Source organism: Camelus bactrianus, chromosome 18 (genome assembly GCF_048773025.1).
Source record: "Camelus bactrianus isolate YW-2024 breed Bactrian camel chromosome 18, ASM4877302v1, whole genome shotgun sequence".
NCBI classification, from domain to species: Eukaryota; Metazoa; Chordata; class Mammalia; order Artiodactyla; family Camelidae; genus Camelus; species Camelus bactrianus.
The window spans coordinates 22,846,725-22,864,667 of NC_133556.1; the positions used below are offsets into that span (position 1 = coordinate 22,846,725).

At 48.5% G+C, this 17,943-nt stretch overlaps 1 protein-coding gene across 4 annotated transcripts in view; it reads right to left on the minus strand.

The window, feature by feature from the left end:
- ABCC1 (ATP binding cassette subfamily C member 1 (ABCC1 blood group)) overlaps nt 1–17,943 on the minus strand; it is a 127,544-nt gene that overhangs the window by 80,066 nt on the left and 29,535 nt on the right. For all 4 annotated transcript variants that reach the window (XM_074346286.1, XM_074346284.1, XM_074346285.1 and 1 more), the window contains exons 2-5: nt 10,179–10,355; nt 7,564–7,689; nt 4,902–5,039; nt 2,369–2,494 (exon numbers count right to left, since the gene is read on the minus strand). In XM_074346286.1, coding sequence (XP_074202387.1) covers nt 2,369–2,494; nt 4,902–5,039; nt 7,564–7,689; nt 10,179–10,355 — 567 coding nt within the window. The remainder of the gene's footprint in view (nt 1–2,368; nt 2,495–4,901; nt 5,040–7,563; nt 7,690–10,178; nt 10,356–17,943) is intronic.

Consider the following 17,943-nt stretch of genomic DNA (forward strand, 5'->3'; position numbering starts at 1 on the left):
TCCTCAGAACCAAGCACAGTATACAACCGGTGCTTAATAAATGTCTGCTGAAGGGATAAAGGGACCCAGGTGAAACGAGAGCCCAGGGTCTGCCCAACTCCAAAATGAGACTCTTCTCCCATCACCACGCTGCCTTCACCATCAGATTTCGGCTGTGAATCAGGACCTAACAGCCCGACAACCTCTCCAAGCCTTGATTTCCACAAGAGAAAAAGAATGGCTGGGAGAAGAGTCAGAGACCTGGCCCCCAGTGGCCCCAGTCCAGCCAAGCAGGCCCCAGGAATCCAAAAAGCACAAAAGGAAGAGGAAGTCAGCTCTGTGAGTCACCCCCGTGCACACACACCCAGGAAAGAAGCGAGAGAGTTTTATGCAGATCCCAGAGAGGACCAGAACTCAGAAACTGCCCATTAAGCAGGCCGGTCCACTGGGAGAGGCTGCTTCTCAGGCCCCAGAGGGCGATCTCCACCCACGTGGGCCCATCTGCCTCTCCCAGCTCGGTTCGCCCTCACAGCACCCCAGGGTCTGCAGTCACTCAGGGAGGTGTGACTTGTTCGGTGTGATCCCTGGTTCCATAGAACAGCCTGATGGCCACACTCCAAGGCCACACACCCCACCGACAAACACCAATAGCAGCAGATACAACAGCTGGAGACACCTGAGCCCCTCCTCAGTGCCAGGTGTGGGCTGGATCCCACAGGTGTCCAGGCATAGCCACTGCCCTTGTGAACATTATACACCAGCAAACACACACACATGCACACACACGAACACACAAATCCACACGTGCAGACACATCGACATGCAAACGTGAACATAAATATGCATGTATGCACACACCCATGTGCGCACACACACATACACATACATATGCATGTATGAACACACACACACACTTTGCTAATTTCTCCAACCAGCTCCTTCCTGAGGGGAGATAGCAGACGGGGCCTCTCGGGACACACTCTAGGACACGGGTTCCCCCAGTACACGCTGGGAGTGTTAGCTGCCTCCTCCGAGCAATGCCCCGCAGGTCCTTTCATCACCCACAAAGGCAGCCTCAGCCTTTTGCTGAGGTTCAAGCCAAACCCAACAGAACCACAGCTGAAAACTGCTCCTACTGCAATTTCATCTGTTAGTAGCTAACTAACCATGAAAAAAGCATCAAATGAATGCTCCAAAGGATCCCTACCCCTCTCAGAATAAAGTCCGAACAGCTCACCCAGCCCACAGGCGACCGTCCCACCTCTCAGAGGCCATCCTGCAAGCCCTCTCCTGCCTCTCATGGCTCCAGCTGCAGTGGCCTTTCCTGCTGCTCCTGTGACATTCCAAGGAAGCTCTGCCCCAGGGCCTTTGCACTTGCCACCCCTCTGCCTAGAACCTCTTCCCCTGGGTATCTACTCAGCTGGCTCTTTCAGGTCTCTGCTCCAATGAGGTTTCCTTCTCTGACTGCTTCCCCAAACTGCACATGACCCCCAACCATCATCTCCACTTCCTTCCCCTGTTTTCTTCTTCTCAGCCTTTACCACCACCCGACTGATGTGATACATACCTGGGTCCTGAGTTACTGTCTGTGCACCCTTGACAACATAAGCTTCAAGTGGGCGAGAACTCAGCTTTATTCACTGCTACAGCCCTGTGCCCAGATCTCGGCCTGGCACTTGGCACTGGGTAGAGGTGGGGAGGGGAGAAGGGCAGGAAGGAGGAAAGAAAAGAGGATGGAGGGAGAAAGGAGAGAGGCGAGGGTGATACACCACTGTGTCCTCTTCCCTTCAATCTGTAGGAAAAGCAGCCACCCCCACACCGCCCACTGATGTCCTTCTGCACAGACAGATTTCCCTCAAACTGACAGAAGAGACCAAGGGTCTCAAATCCCTCCAGGGCTGGGCACACACCACAGACGAGGTAAGCAGCAGGGAGTGCTGGGGACTGTGTAGGCCGGGGCAATGCTCCTCAGCCCTGGTCAACTGCCGCCATGTGGGATGACAGCCCTAACGCTGCCAGAACTTCTCATTTTTCTAGAAAAGCTAGACACTTAGAATTTATGTAAAATTTCCTGATTTTCAAATGTGTGCTCACATCATCTAAAACCACTACACCTGCCAAAAGAGAAAACCCACAGGCCTGCGAGACACAGCAGGTTCACAACTACACATCAGATTCCCTCCTTAAATCCCCACTGGCCACGTCAGGGGCTCAGGTTTTCCATCTGAGGATGATGTCACCTACCTCCAGGAGTCTGGGGAAGACAGAATGAGATCCTGGATGGAGGACATTGGCTCAAACCAACCCTAGCTGGCACTGTGTATTTCTCTCTTGCATACACACACATGGGCACACACACGTCTCTGTGATCACCCGTGACCACACTTACGGGGTCGTTGATGGTTTCGGAGAACAAGGGTGAGCGGTCTGAGAGACAGGACAACACGAGCTGGATCAGCACGAGGGAAAAGTAAATGTAGAAAGTGGTGTCTCGGAAGACGTCGACTTCGGCATCCTAAATGGGAGGGAGGGGAGGAGGAAGGAAAGATCACTTTCTGGAAGCAGCCTGCAGAGGCCGGGATAGCAGCCTGCAGAGGTGGGGGAGCAGCCTGCAGAGGCGGGGGTAGCAGCCTGCAGAGGTGGGGGAACAGCCTACAGAGGTGGGGAAACAGCCTACAGAGCCCAGGGAGCAGCCTACAGAGGTGGGGAAGCAGCCTACAGAGGTGGGGGAGCAGCCTGCAGAGGTGGGGGAGCAGCCTGCAGAAGCCAGGGGAACAGCCCACAGAGGTGGGGAAACAGCCTACAGAGCCCAGGGAGCAGCCTACAGAGGTGGGGGAACAGCCTGCAGAGGCCGGGGGAACAGCCTACAGAGGTGGGGAAACAGCCTACAGAGCCCAGGGAGCAGCCTGCAGAGGTGGGGGAACAGCCTGCAGAGGTGGGGGAGCAGCCTGCAGAGGCCGGGGGAACAGCCTACAGAGGCCGGGGGAACAGCCTACAGAGGTGGGGAAACAGCCTACAGAGCCCAGGGAGCAGCCTACAGAGGTGGGGAAGCAGCCTGCAGAGGTGGGGGAGCAGCCTGCAGAGGTGGGGGAGCAGCCTGCAGAAGCCAGGGGAACAGCCCACAGAGGTGGGGAAACAGCCTACAGAGCCCAGGGAGCAGCCTACAGAGGTGGGGGAACAGCCTGCAGAGGCCGGGGGAACAGCCTACAGAGGTGGGGAAACAGCCTACAGAGCCCAGGGAGCAGCCTGCAGAGGTGGGGGAACAGCCTGCAGAGGCCGGGGGAACAGCCTACAGAGGTGGGGAAACAGCCTACAGAGCCCAGGGAGCAGCCTACAGAGGTGGGGAAGCAGCCTACAGAGGTGGGGGAGCAGCCTGCAGAAGCCAGGGGAACAGCCCACAGAGGTGGGGAAACAGCCTACAGAGCCCAGGGAGCAGCCTACAGAGGTGGGGAAACAGCCTACAGAGCCCAGGGAGCAGCCTGCAGAGGTGGGTGAGCAGCCTGCAGAGGCCGGGGGAACAGCCTACAGAGGTGGGGGAGCAGCCTGCAGAAGCCAGGGGAACAGCCCACAGAGGTGGGGAAACAGCCTACAGAGCCCAGGGAGCAGCCTACAGAGGTGGGGGAGCAGCCTGCAGAGGTGGGGGAACAGCCTACAGAGCCCAGGGAGCAGCCTGCAGAGGCTGGGGGAACAGCCTGCAGAGGCCGGGGGAGAAGCCTGCAGAGGTGGGGGAACAGCCTGCAGAGGCCGGGGGAGAAGCCTGCAGAGGTGGGGGAACAGCCTACAGAGCCCAGGGAGCAGCCTGCAGAAGGCCCACTCCCTCAGGCCACAGGCCGGATGACATGCTTTCCCCCCTGGCCCTCCTCCCCTGGGAAGTAACAGCATGGTCCACATTGCCTGGTCCACACTGCCTGGTGAGAGTGTCTGAGAAGGGGGAGGAGCCCCAGGCTAGAGAGTGAAACAGACCTACGTTGAAGGCCTGGCTCTGCTCATGCTGGCCATGGGACTTTGTCAACTTACATAACCTCAATGTGCCTCAGTTTCCCTATCTATAAACAGACCAGTGGTTCTCAATTGGGGTGATTTTTGCCTCCCAGGGAACATCTGGTAGTGTCTGGAGACATTTTTGTTCCGGGGGTGCTGGGAGGCAACTGCAGTCAGTGGATAGAGGCCAGGGATGCCCGTAAACGTCCCACAAAGCACAGGACAGCCCCCCACAACAAAGATGTCTCCAGCCCCACGTGTCAGTGCCGAGGCTGAGAAATTCTGTCAGGGTGATGGTGAGGAGTCAGTAAGATTATTCACAAAGATTCAGTCCCTGCCTGGCATGTGGAAAACACGAACTCAGTGGATGCTAGCTGCCATCACTGTTAAAGACAGTCTGAGCTGTGGGCGCTCCACAAACGTTCCATTTGCCTGACACCAGTTCCTGATTAGCTCGAAGGCAGCAGGGAACAAAAGAAGAGTCTGAAAGGTCAGAATTCCCAGGAGCAGCAGATGGTGGCCAACGGGAACCATTTCCCAGCCAGAGCAGCGGCTGAAGGCACCGGCGTAATGCAGGGGCAAGTCCAGGGCCCCTGGGGGAGCAGCCGCTCTGCAAACATTGCTCCCCGCCAGGCTCTGTTCCAGATGAAAGACACCTAGAGCCGACTGCCTCGCTGCTACCACTGACAGGCTCACAGGGAGGTGTGTGTCTGCCTGCGGCTCCTGCCCTGAGAGCTGCACAGTCACATGGGGCCCAAAGGAAAGAAGGTTCTAGAACAAAGGTTGTGTGAGGTAGGGAAATCCCTAGTGAAGAAGCCAGGCCCAAGTGTTATAGCCATCCCCTGGTTCCCATGGCAACACGTGATTTCCACACAAGCCAGAAGGAAGGAGCACCTCTCAGGGGCCGCTTAAGAAAAATGCACACCAAAGCCACCACTTACCTCTTTTAAGGCAGTCATGATTTTGGATCTCAGGATGGCGAGGGCACACAGTAGGGCTATAAGCCAGAAAGTTAGCATCACCCCTGAGGACTGGACCCCTCTCCTTCTCTCGATCTGAATTAAAAAGGTAGCAAGCAGCTGGAAGAGAGAAGCACACAACAGGAGTCGTCAGGAGAAGGCCAGGCCCCGAAGGCCCCCACGGTCCAGGGCTGGCAGATGAGAGGCCTGGAGGAGGGACCGCCCTCGGGGCAGTGGTACCAGAACCGCCTGGGGAGGATCTGGCTCCAGTTTCAGCTCTGCTCCTGCCTTGCTAGGGGACCCTGGTCAAGTCACCAAGCCTCTCTGAGCCTCTGCTGCCTCATATGCAAAACAGAGATAACAGTATCTAACTCGAGAGTTGTGGGAATTTAAGGAGACCATGGACAAACGCAGGACAGGCTGGAAAAGTCAGGGGAAAGCTCAGTTTACAACAGAGATCCAGCACACTGTTTCTTAAAGGACCAGGGAGTAAATATTGAAGGCTTTGTGGGCCACAGAGTTCCCGTGACAACTCCTTGAGCCTGCACTGCAGCGTGAAAGCAGCCTCACCCACTACATGGAAGAGTGGGCATGGCTGCATGCCAATAAAACTTTATTTACAAAAACAGGCAGAGGGCTGACCTTGGACTTAGAGCAGGAAATCCAGCCCCGACACTGACTGGTTCCTCTGCCTTGGGCAGCAGTGGTGATGCTCTCCTTTATGGAGTTCCTGTTCCCGTCACCGTGTGGGAGGCATTCACACACACTAACTCAGGGCAACCTGGTGTCAGCCCCAGTTTGCAGATCAGGAAGCAAAGCTTACTAAACCTGCTGCGGTCACACACTGTCTTCAGGGAACTTCATTACAATGATGGTGGTGGAGGCCTGGGGATTTTACTTCATTCCTCATACCTGGAGCTTTGACTTCCACTGTACACGTGACTTAACGATCAGAGACAGAAAACAATGAAGCTGCTTTTCCTTGAAAGAAGGAAACGCCAAGGCCATTCCCCAGATACAGTCATGAGCCAGATTCCCGAGGAGCTACGGTCACCCACGGCACCTCCCCAGCTGCTCGAACCTGAAACACCCCGTCTGTCCGTCCCCCATCTCCCTCACTTCCACATCTAATCCATCAGCATCTCACACTGGCTCTGCCACCAAAGCCCATCCTTGGTCTCCCTGGATGCCAGTCTCCATCCCTTCATGCCAGGTGACCATTCTCCACTCAGAGACCACTGTCATCTCTTAAGTATCAGAGCCTGGCATGCGTCACCCTTGCTCAAAACCTTTCCCTTTAGAACTGCAGGTTTTAACCCAGGGTCTGAGGACAGGCTCTGGACAGAACCCAGGGGTCCACAAACTTAGATGGGAAACAATTACAGCCTCACTTTCTCCCTTGGGGAATTATATCACCACCAAGAACAAGTGAAAGCAACAAGCCACAGCGGCATCAGCAGTGCCGGGGGCTCTGCCACCACTGGAATTGTATCTGAAAATAGACAGCTGAAGATGTCTCCCGCTGTCATGCACGGTCAGTCGCTATTCAGAAGTTAAGGAGGTGCCACACCTGCTGGTAGACCCTGATTTCAGACGCATTAATAAGAAAGCACATATATTTTTACTTTGTTTTTTGATCTGTTGTTAACTGTGATTAAAGATAATTGGTTCCCCAGCCCAAATGTCCTGCAACCAAAGAATGGATAAACAATGTGTGCTGAATCCATACAATCAAATACACTGGGCGACTTAAAAAAAAAAAAAGATCTTCGGAACCACAGGAACTGAAAGGTCAGACTCCAAAGGCTCCAGCCCGCATGGCTCCACTCATGTGACGTTCTGGAAAAGGCAAAGCAACAGGAACAGAAAACACAGCAGTGGCTGCTGGGGAGGGGGTGGAGGGAGGGGCTGACTACACAGGGGCAGCGAGAGGGAACCCTTTGGGGCAATGGAGCTGTTCTGCATCCCAACGGTGGAGGCAGTAGTTACATGACAATATGTGTTGATCAAAACATGAAATTGCACAAAAAAAAAAAGTGAATTTAACTCTATGTAAATTAAACTGAAGTAAAAACACAAATGTATATCACAAAATCTTTATGTGTGTGTGTACGTGTGTGTGTGTGTAGTGTGATTGGTTTCCTATGTAATCCTATGTATTTTGTGATTTTAAAGACACTATTCTAAAAAGGAGACCCGACTGGCAAAGAAGAAAGGGGCCCATGGCATAAAAAAGGTTTAGAACCCAGCTTTGGACATGAAAAACAAGACAAAACCCACTTACCCTGAAGCTCAAGGTCCTAAAAGGTCAGCCCTCTGCCTTCCCTGCCATCTAAACTCCCCTCCTCTCCTCCTCACTCTCTCTGTCCCAGCCACACAGGCCAACTCTCCATTTCTCCTTCCAACCCCAGGACTTTTGCACATGCTATTCTCTCCAACTGCATCATCTTCTGCCTCCAGCCTCTTTAACTATTTAACATCCTGCTGATCCTTTAGGTCTCAGCTCCATCATCCTTTCCTCCCTACCTCCAAGACTAAACCAAATTCACCTAACAGCCACATTTCTAGATTTTCACCGTGAGGTCTTCTCATTTCTAAACGCCAGTCACTACTTTTGGTCTCTGCAGTTCCGGCCCCTACTTACCATGGTGACACCCAAGAGGGTTGGGCTGACCAGAAACACTGGGGCCAGGAGCTTGCCCATACTTCTTTCCCAGAAAGAGTAGAAGAGGTCTGCCCAGCAGACGATCCATAGTAAAAATCCCAAGGCCTGGAAGAGAAGTACAGACATATCTTACAACGGACAGCCCTGGGATTTCCCCCTGCAGCCCTGCAAAACGCTCAGCCTCGGGGGGGAACCAGGCAGCCCCTAAGCCATCAGCTGTGGTCTTCAGATACAGCGTGTATCCTCAGAAACATAGACAAGTCCTAGGTAGGGTGAGCCACCACCTGGGCCATCACACTCTGGTCTGTATCCTCTCCCACACCCCAGGCACGACTTCATCTGTTTGGTCACTGTTCTCCCCAGAGCGTAAAAACTCACATCTCTGGCTTACCTATATCTGCAGCCCTAGCAGCCTGCACAGGGCCCCTCACATGATGACCATTTATTCAGTAACATTCATCCAACCAAAGTTTACTGGGGGTCTACCATGAGCCACATACTTTCCAAGGTGCCAAGGACACAACAGTGCATAAAACAGACAAAAAAAAGTCCCTGCCTTCATGGAGATGAGATTCTAGTGAAAGGAAACAGGCAAGAAACAAAGTGAAAAACGCGTAATTTAATACCAGAGAGGTTAAGTGATATGAGAAGAAACAAAAGAGGTGAGACAGAGTGGTCAGAGAAGGCCTCTCCCATCAGGTGACATCTGAGTAAGGAGCTAGAAGTGACTATTTGAGGCAAAGAACAAGTTAGGCAGAGGGAACAGCAAGTGCAAAGGTCCTGAGGTAGCAACACATTCAGTAGATTTATGGCTGCTGTGGCATGAGCCATGGATGTGGTAGGAGATGGCTGCAGAGGAGCCTGAAGCCAGACTAAGGTGGGCCACTGAGAGGACTTCCCAATTTGATTCCCCATGATGAGAAGCTACTAGAGGGTTTGCAAGGAAGGCACGGACAAAATCTGACTTACATTTTAAAGCGAAATGTTGTTCCCCAAGCAAAGTATAAAGTGTTCCCACAGATCTAAGAGGAAGACGTCAGATGGAGTTGAGAGGGAAGTAGAAACTATGCTGAGGTTGGCTCGAACTGTGGTATGAAGGAGGCAAGTCTGGGTGATGGTACTTTAAGCAAGGGGACAGCTTCAGTTAATTTAAGTTTTCATGTTTGCCAAAGGCTTACAGAAATAAATCTTGGGGAACGGGAATTTAAAAGAACTGACACACATGCTAGGTCAAGAGGAGAAAGCAGAATGAGGAGCAGGATATATACACGCTCTTCTTGGGTCTCCCCCAGAAAGCTCACCCTTAACTCGGGGAAACCAGTGCCTGCGTGGTGGAGAACCTGACACACTGAGAAGTTGATCAAAATGAAGCCGATCGGCGAGGGGCAGATGGATACCACACGGCCTCAGACGTAACCCAGGGAAGGACCCCCACATTTTCTTTTGTAGTTTTCCAGCCAGACAGGCATTACCTGAATCTAACCTTGAAGAAATAATCACCCCAAAGCCAGAGCTGAGGCGCTGATTCTAAATGAACTGGCCCACATTCTCCAGACTTGACAGTGTCATAAAACACAAATGAAAGGTGAAAAGAGCTTCCAAAATAACAAAAGAATACAGAGACAGTGTGACCAAATGCAATGTGTGACCCTGAACTGGGGGAGGGGGAGGGGATGCTAGAAAGGACAGCATCGGGACAACTGACAAAACTGGAATGTAGACAGTAGGTTTGTTTGGGTTTTTTTAAGTGTTGCGTCCATGTTAAATTTCCTGAAAATAACTGGACTGTTGTCCCATAAGAGAGTATCTCTTGTTTTGAGAAAAGATACACTGAAGGAACAGGGAGGGGTAAAGGGGAGTGGGGGATGCTGGCTGCTCTCAAATGATCCAGAAAAAATTAATAATGTGTATATGGAGAAAGCAAAAGACAGGAACAATATTAAAATGTTAAATGTGGCAAAGTGTTAAAAATTGATGACTATGAGTAATGGGTATACAGGGCTGGGGGAGTTCTTGCAACTTTTCTGTAGTTTGAAACTACTTCAAGATAAAAACTCTTTTTTGAAGTAAAAAGACATCCTTGGTCAGGTAGGAAGACCTCCGGATAATCTCTTGAGATAGATCCAATCATCCTCACTGTAAGGATGGAGAAACTGAGGCTCGGGGAGGTTAAGAAATTTGCTCAAGGATGCAAAAAAAAAAAAAAAAAAAATTTGCTCATGGGGAAAAAAAAACCTTTTTTTCTATTTCTTTAATTTTCTATCTACATGAGATCGTAGGTGTTAACCAAACTAACTGTGCTAATCATTTCATGATAGACTAAGTCAAATCATTATGCTGTGCACTTGTACTTACACAGTGCAGTATGCTATTATACCTCAATAAAACTGGGGAAAAAAAGAAATGTGCTCGAGGTCACACAGCGAGGAAGTGGCAGAGCCAATATCTGAGCCCATGTCTGAATTCAGCGCCCCAGCCTTTTCCTACATTGTAATTCTGTCTCCTAGAATAAGGAACTCAGGGCCAATTAAGTTGAAGAAACGCGTCAGTTTTCACACCCCCACCCCGCTTTGATCAAATCCCACGTGACTCACAGTTTTGGCTTTGTTGAGATGTGTCATCTGGATGTAGCCCCGGTCATGGTGGGAGAGATAGAAGAAGTAGAAGGGGAAGCAGGCCCAGAGGTAAAAGCAAGGCACCCACACGAGGACCGTGTTCTGAAAGCACTTGGTGAAGTCGGGGTTGCTGGTGTTCCACGTGACATTCCACTCCTGCGGACAGAGACACAGGCACGGGGTCAACAGGGAGCCCCAGAGAGGGGTGAGGGGCTCGTGTGGAGCTCAAAACTAGCCTCCGAGGGGTTGCACAACACCGAGGCCCTCTCGGGCAGAACATGCAAACTAGAAAGTTTAGCAACCAGAAAGACTACGAACAAGGAGTGAGGAATGAAGGTAAGTCTCATCTCACCTAAAAGACAAGTTCCTAGGACCTGTGGCAAGTTCCATGGCTGTACGAAAGATGGAGACTGCCACTTCAAGGAAAGGTATTCTGTAAACTGAAGAGTCCCTTAGTCACATAAATCATTCCTACTTTACGATCTTGTACATTAAGAGCTTTCTGATATTCCTCTTCATTACCATTACCATGATGCCCATCATCACCACCATTAATGCCATCACCATCACCATTATCTCGATCACTTCCATCAGCACCATCAGCATCGTCATCACGGTCATCATAATCACCACCATCTTCATCAGCAGCGTCAGCACCACCATCATCACCATCTTCAGCAGCAGCATCACCACCATCACCACCACCACCATCATCATCTTCAGCAGCAGCATCACCACCATCACCATCACCACCATCTTCATCATAATCATCAGCACCAGCACCACCACCACCACCATTAGAAGCAGCAGCATGAATAATACCCAGATTGCAGTTACACGTTCTAGGCTCTATTCTAAGTTCTTTATATGGATTTTCTCCTTTAATTCTATAATTACTTTATCAGCCCTTTGTCAGGAGAGAAAACTGAGGCACAGAGAGGTTCAGTGATTTGTTATCTCACGGTTGGTAAGATCCGGAGCCAAATTCAACTCAGGCAATTTGGTTCTGGAGTTCCAACATTTAACTAGTAAAACAAATTTGTTTTACTTTTATTTTTTAAGAAACCACCCGCATTTCATTAGAGACATGATGAACCTATACATAAATAGGTCAGGTATATCTGCCCAAGAATAAACTTCAACTAGCCCTTAAGCCTTCTGTAACAGAAAAACGTATTTCAAGCTCTGATCTGACCACTGACTCATTATTCTACTTTAGGGAAAGTTACTACCCTATCCTGGGGTTGCAACTTCCTATCTCAACCATAATCAGGTGGGAAAAAATTGGAGGTCTGAAATTGGTAGCCCCCAGGCCAATTTGGCCCACAGATGGGTTTGTTGTTATTGTTGCTGGTGTTTTAAGCATGCTTAAAAAAAAAATCCTAAGTTAGCTGCCAACACTTAAAATCAGGAAATTTCATATAAAAATTTGGATATCTGGTTACTAAAAAAAAAAAATCAGAAAATCTGGCAGGACTGGGTCCATATCTGTGCTTCACAACCATTAAGAAGAGCTAAGGAGTAGCCAGTCTTTGGATAAGGTCCATGAGTTCCAGCTGGCCATCCTCATGCAGCCCACTATCCCCCGCCACCTCCCCACCCACCCTCCAGATACCTCCAGACAGCTCTGATCCCAACAGCCCTCCCACAATCAGATAAGTGAGACCACCAAGGAACTCTGAGGAACCTGGATTCTTACAACTCCATGCGAGCTTTTTAAAAACATCAAAGAACGTTGAAGAAGAGAAAGTGATGGAAACAAGCAGAACATTTCACTTAAAGATACATTTGACCACTGAGCAAAATGTATGTTCTGAGCTTTCCCAAAAAGAGACAGTTGTGCACGACAGTGTGAATATACTTCACGCTAGTGAAGCATACGCTGTAAAATAACCATTTGAGATGGTTAAAAAAGAAAGAATTTGACTTTTAAAAAGAGATAGAAAGAGAAAAGACCAACGTATTGAATAAGCAAGTACCCAAACTGGTTCTTCAGAGGTATAATTATGCTATGATATACGTGGTTATTTTTCCAGAACCAAGAACAAGGAATCATTGAAAAGCAAACTTCAAAAGGTCAACACACACAAAGGGATTTAGCTAGGAAACTTCTAGACACAAAGAAACCCTAAAAAAGGACAGAGGTCACGCCTCTGTGGACTTGGGCATTTGGAAGACAGCCCTGGAAATAATAATCTGATCGTGGAGAAGAGCGGTTTTATACCAAAGACTAATTATTTTAGCTGGTTTCACGCGGCATGTAATTCTTAACGTGATGGTGCAAAGGAGGATTAAAACTGTTGGTGGTGATGATTACAGACAGAAAAGTTTCTGAGCAGTTGCCAGAGAAAGCCCATTCCAAAGAAAGCTGCCTTTCCAGTAAGAAAACCATGCTGGCACTTAATAAATGCAGTTGTGCGTACAAGAAGCTCCATTCACGCTTGAGACATTTCACTAACCTGATTCCCATCTGCACTTCTGCAATCGCTTCCTAATCATTCCCTGCTTCCAGCACCGCCCCGCCCCCTGGTTTAGTCTTCCCCACTGCAGCCAAATTTAGCTCATCTATCCACACATCTCTCCATGTTAGGTACGCCATACTACCCACCCATCCGTGAACTCATCCACGCATCAACTCATCCACCCACCCACCCACCCACCCACATACGCCTCACTCTTTGTACTAATCTACTTTTAATAGGTAACACATTCGTGGGCTAAAACTTTTCCAAACTGCACAAAATGGTAAACTGTGAAAAATCAGTCCTCCTCCCTGAACCCGCAGCACCTCCTACCCCACAGGCAAAACTACCACTGCTTACACCTGGTGTGTGCTTCCAAATGCAGCTTCTCTATTTTGTCTCCCCACAAGGTACCATAATACATCCCTGTTCCGTACCTTGCTTCTTTTTACTTAACTAATATTAGAAAATGATCTCTATCAGTGCCCCTCGATCTACTTTTATTCTTGATAGTTTTGTTTTATTTCTTTTGAACAAAGGGTGCAAGTGACGAGTCACCTTCCAATCCTGGTCCCTAACCCCCTCTAAGTTCCTCTCTCTAGAGGCGACAGCATTGATTCCGGAAAATATCTTATGCATATATAACAAAAATTAGTACGTATTTTCTGTTATCAAATGGAAAGCAGAATACTCCACATCTTGTTCTGTACCCTCCTCTCTCCTCTTAATAACAGGTCTTTACAGATCATCCTCACTGCACACAGACAGCTTCCTCATTTTTTGTTCCAGCTGCTTTGTATTCCATCGTATGGATAGACTTGACTTTATTTAACCAGTCTCCTGCTGACTGTGCATCGGGCTGGTCTCATAAACAATGTAGCAGTGAATAAATAACTTAGTGAATGCCTCATTTCATATCAAGCAGGCATATTTCTAAGATAATTTCCTAGAAGTGGACCTGCTGGATCAAAGGGTACATGCACTTAAAATGTAAACAGACACTGTCTCCAAATGGGTACCATCAGTTTACACTCCACCTAACAAGGTACAAGGGTAACTACTTCCCAAGCCACAGTATATTTCAAGCTTTTGATCTCTACCAATCTGATAGTGGAAAATATCTTCCTTCTCTATGATGAATGAAACTGAAAGAGAAAGAAAAATACCATCTGATATCACTCATATGTGAAATCTAAAAAAAAAAAAAAAAAAAAAAAAAAAGACAAACGAACTTATTTACAAAACAGAAACAGACTCACAGACATAGAAAACAAACTTTTGGTTACCAGGGGGAAGTTGGTGGGAAGGGATAAGTTGGGAGTTTGAGATGTACAGATACTGACTGGTATATATAAAATAGATGAACAAGTTTATACTGTATAGCACAGGGAACTATATTCAATACCTTGTAGTAGCTTACAGTGAAAAAGAACATGAAAACGAATATATGTATATTCATGTATGACTGAAGCATTGTGCTGTACACCAGAAATTGGCACAACATTGTAAACTGACTATACTTCAATAAAAAAAAAATACAAAAAAAAAAGGAAGATCTTCCCATTTTCTGTGTTTAAAATCAGTCAGGTTCTCCTCCTTAGAGGAAACATCACTGACTTAAACACTTGTGTTAATAAATGGGGCAGATCTTATCACTCCTCTCCCCTGGGTAACAACCTCCAACAGCTCCCAAACATCTTTAAGAGCCTATGCTTGCTGTGTTTATGAGGCGTTCCACATTCAAACCCCATCTGTTTCTTCTACAATTTCTCCCACCCTGTTCCCCAATGTATCAACTCAGCTATTCACTCAAAGGAGCATTTATCAAGCATGTGTCAGGCATTGCTAAAGGCACTGGAGATTCAGTAGGGCCATGATCCCTGCTTTTAAGGCATTCCCCAACTGCTGGTCAAATAAATGGTCCTTTGGGATACATCTTGCTGGATGCTCTCTTTGCATTGTCTTTCAACAGTAACAAACTCCTATTCATCCTTCAAAACCCAACTTAGATACTTCCTTTAAAAAGCCTTCGTCTTCACTCCCTAAAACATCAGACCCCACCATACTGCAATGATTTTCTTACATATCTGTCAATACCTATCCTGCAAGGACCATGCAAGGAACAACCTCAGTGCCAGGACTGTACGGTATTTACTTTTACTCCTCTCCTCCTCACCCAGCAGGTACCCAGAGGTTACTGAGTAAATAAATGGCCCAAACCATGCCTCCCTTCCCCAGCATTATTTTCTGTTTTTTTGTTTGTTTGTTTTAATCCATCCATGTAGAACCTGGCTGTAACTCAGCTTTCTTGTCCAGTGGATATGGATTGAAATTCAGGCCTTGACCTTGTGGAAGCTGGGCAGGTCACTTAACTTCTCCAAGCCTCAGTCTCCTCACCAGTGTGGTAAGGAAAACACATGGACCTGGGAGGAAATACTAACTGAGATGATGAGTGAGAGGAGCTTTGCCCAGGCTGGCACGGTCTAGAGATGGGAAGTGGAAGCGGTAGCTCTGAGTCCCAGACACCAGTAATTAATAATAATACCCCCAGCACTACCCAGCCTCAGGAAGCTTACAGGACAAAAAAAGCTCAAGTTAGGAAGCGAGCAAGAGGAAATCGGGGAGCATCCAAGGACAGGGAGCTGGGGGACGGAGAGGTTGGAGAAATGCTTAGCAAAGGAAGGGGTTTATTCTTCAGAAGGCAGCTTCCTGCTCAAGGCCAGATGGTCACCCTGACTGAGAGAGCAGAAAGGGAGGGAGGCGGAAGGGAGGTGGAGCATGAAAAGAGGAAACCTGATTGTGATTGTGAACTTTCACTGCTGCAGAAAGCAGGCCGTTCCCGCTGCCTGCCCTCCACTGCCTCGGCCGCTGCCCCTACCACCCGCCAACAGTGGCCCTGACCACACCTGTCGCAGCAGTGACGGTAACAGGGTCAGGGGCCTCCTGCGTGTCCCTCACTGGCTGGGACTTTCAAGAATCCTCTGTCCAAGAAGACCCCTTGACCACCCCTGCAGACAGGCCCCCTCTATTTGGGGTTTCTAGGGGAAAGAGGGAATGCTGAGAGCCGCTAGAAGGCTTAAAGAAGGGCAACACACTGAGACTGCCTGTTAGTTGGTGTCCCCAACCCCAGAGGCAACAGCTGCCCCCAGTCTTCCTCCCCAAGGACTCTGCCTCCTAATACAGGGAACTCTGGAAATCAAGCTGGTTGGACCGCTGCTCCCTGATTCTGTGAACAGAGCTTCAATCGGCCCAGCTGCTGGGAAAGGAAATTCAGCTCAGGGAGACGTGACTCGGGCAACAGTCACCAGCGCTGGCCCAGGCTCTGCACTTTCCAGGAACCTGGCCCAAGGAAATCTTAGAGAAAAGCCATTCCCCAAGTCCCCCGACCAAGGCTTCTCTTTACAAGACACCGTCATCACCCTATAATGCACCCCTGCCCCCAGCCCTGACATTCGAGGATCTGGGGAACAAGTCCAAGTCCGCCTGGCCCATGAGCTTTGGGAGTCCATAAATTTTCTACTGTGTGATGTCATCTCGTACTGTTCTCTCTCTCTGCGGAATAACGGCAACCAACACGTTCTGAGCACTGATGGGCCAGGCCCATCACTCAGCCCTCAGGAGAAGAGGCACTGCTGTTATCCACATTTCACAGATGAGGAAACCAAGGCACCAGGAGATAAGACACCTTCCCAAAGGCTATGCTGCAGTGGGTGTATATTGTCCAAACTCTATACATATTTTCCCTTCTCCGGCAACAACCCCTGGGGCTCTTGTTCATAAACAAATCCTCTAATCTCAGCCACACACTTGGGGCAAAGCTCTAGGGATAGGTCCTTAGCGTCAGCCAATCAGCAGCTTCCTTTACCCAGGTGCCGGTGATTAGTTCTAGAACAGACACTTGATCCAAGTCAATACAAACACTGCAAAGACACACATTGTCCTGTCCCCAGTGACGCAGGATGAGGATGTGGGGTTTACAGGAGTCTCAGCCATTTATAGAGGAAGGACCAAGAGCTGTGAGGAGAAAAGAAAGGTACCACCAGGGGAAGTGTGATAATGAAGCTGACACAGTAAAAGGCAGAGATGAAGAAACTGGTGCTTCATGTTCTTGTGGGCTTCTGGGTCAAGCTTCACCTGCAGACCACCTTCCCACTGGACTTCTCCAATAAATTCACTATTTACACAAATCTAAAATAAATTTGCTCTCACTTACAATACAAGCATCCTAGTAATACAACTTCTCATCCACTGTGGCAACCTTTATACAACAATACGATTCAGAATTTGACATGAATGAATTTAGGGTCCAGATACACCATTACTATTAGCACATTCCTGGGTAGGTCATTGTTCTTCTCTGGGAGTCAAATAGCCCACCAGCAAAACGGAGTTACTGCCAACTCCTCCCCAGGGGATGATAAAAGCCCAAATAAACGTTAATTATTACTATTATTTATATCCTCTTTCGGAACCCACTCCTTTTCTCCATCATCCCCACCCCATTCCCTAAAAGCGTATCTGTCCCCTCGTCCCTTTTCTTACAGGTCCAGTTTTCTTCTCTGTTTGCTGTGCAACCTGAGACAATTTACTTATCCTCTCTGAGCCTCATCTATTACTATGGCTAAGCATACCTATCTCCTCAAGCTATTCTAAAGGTTAAATTACATACACATAGTGTCCAGCTCAGTGTCATATATTAATACTCAATAAAAAGCTATTGTCAGTAACCTTAATTCTTACATCAGTAATAAAAATAAAGCTTAGAGCACTATGCTTTCAATACAAAAATCTTAGCTACTGATAATACCACTACCTTTAACTGAGCACCAACTATGTGCACTAAATATGAATTCACTCATTTAATTTTCATGATCACACAGAAGGGAGGCTCTATATTGATCCCCATTTGGTAATGAGGAAATTGAGACACAGAGAAGTCACAAAACTTGCCTAAGATCACACAGCTTGTAAGGGATGAGGCTGGGGCTCAAACCTAGAAAGCCTGACTACTGAGTCACCCCACTCCCAAGGCTGACTCCCCGTGATGGGCAATATATGAATTTTCACAGGGTTTTCTGCAGGGCATGTCTTCACCCACAGGGAACCTGGGCCAAGAGGAAGATTTGAGTCCTCAAAATGCCATCAAGTTCAGAACCAAATAACCTGTACTAGTTTCCTATGGCTGCTGTTACAAATTACCATAAATTTCATGGCATAAAACACAGATTTTTTTTTTTTATCATATAGCTCTAGAGGACAGAAATCTGAAATGGGTCTCACTG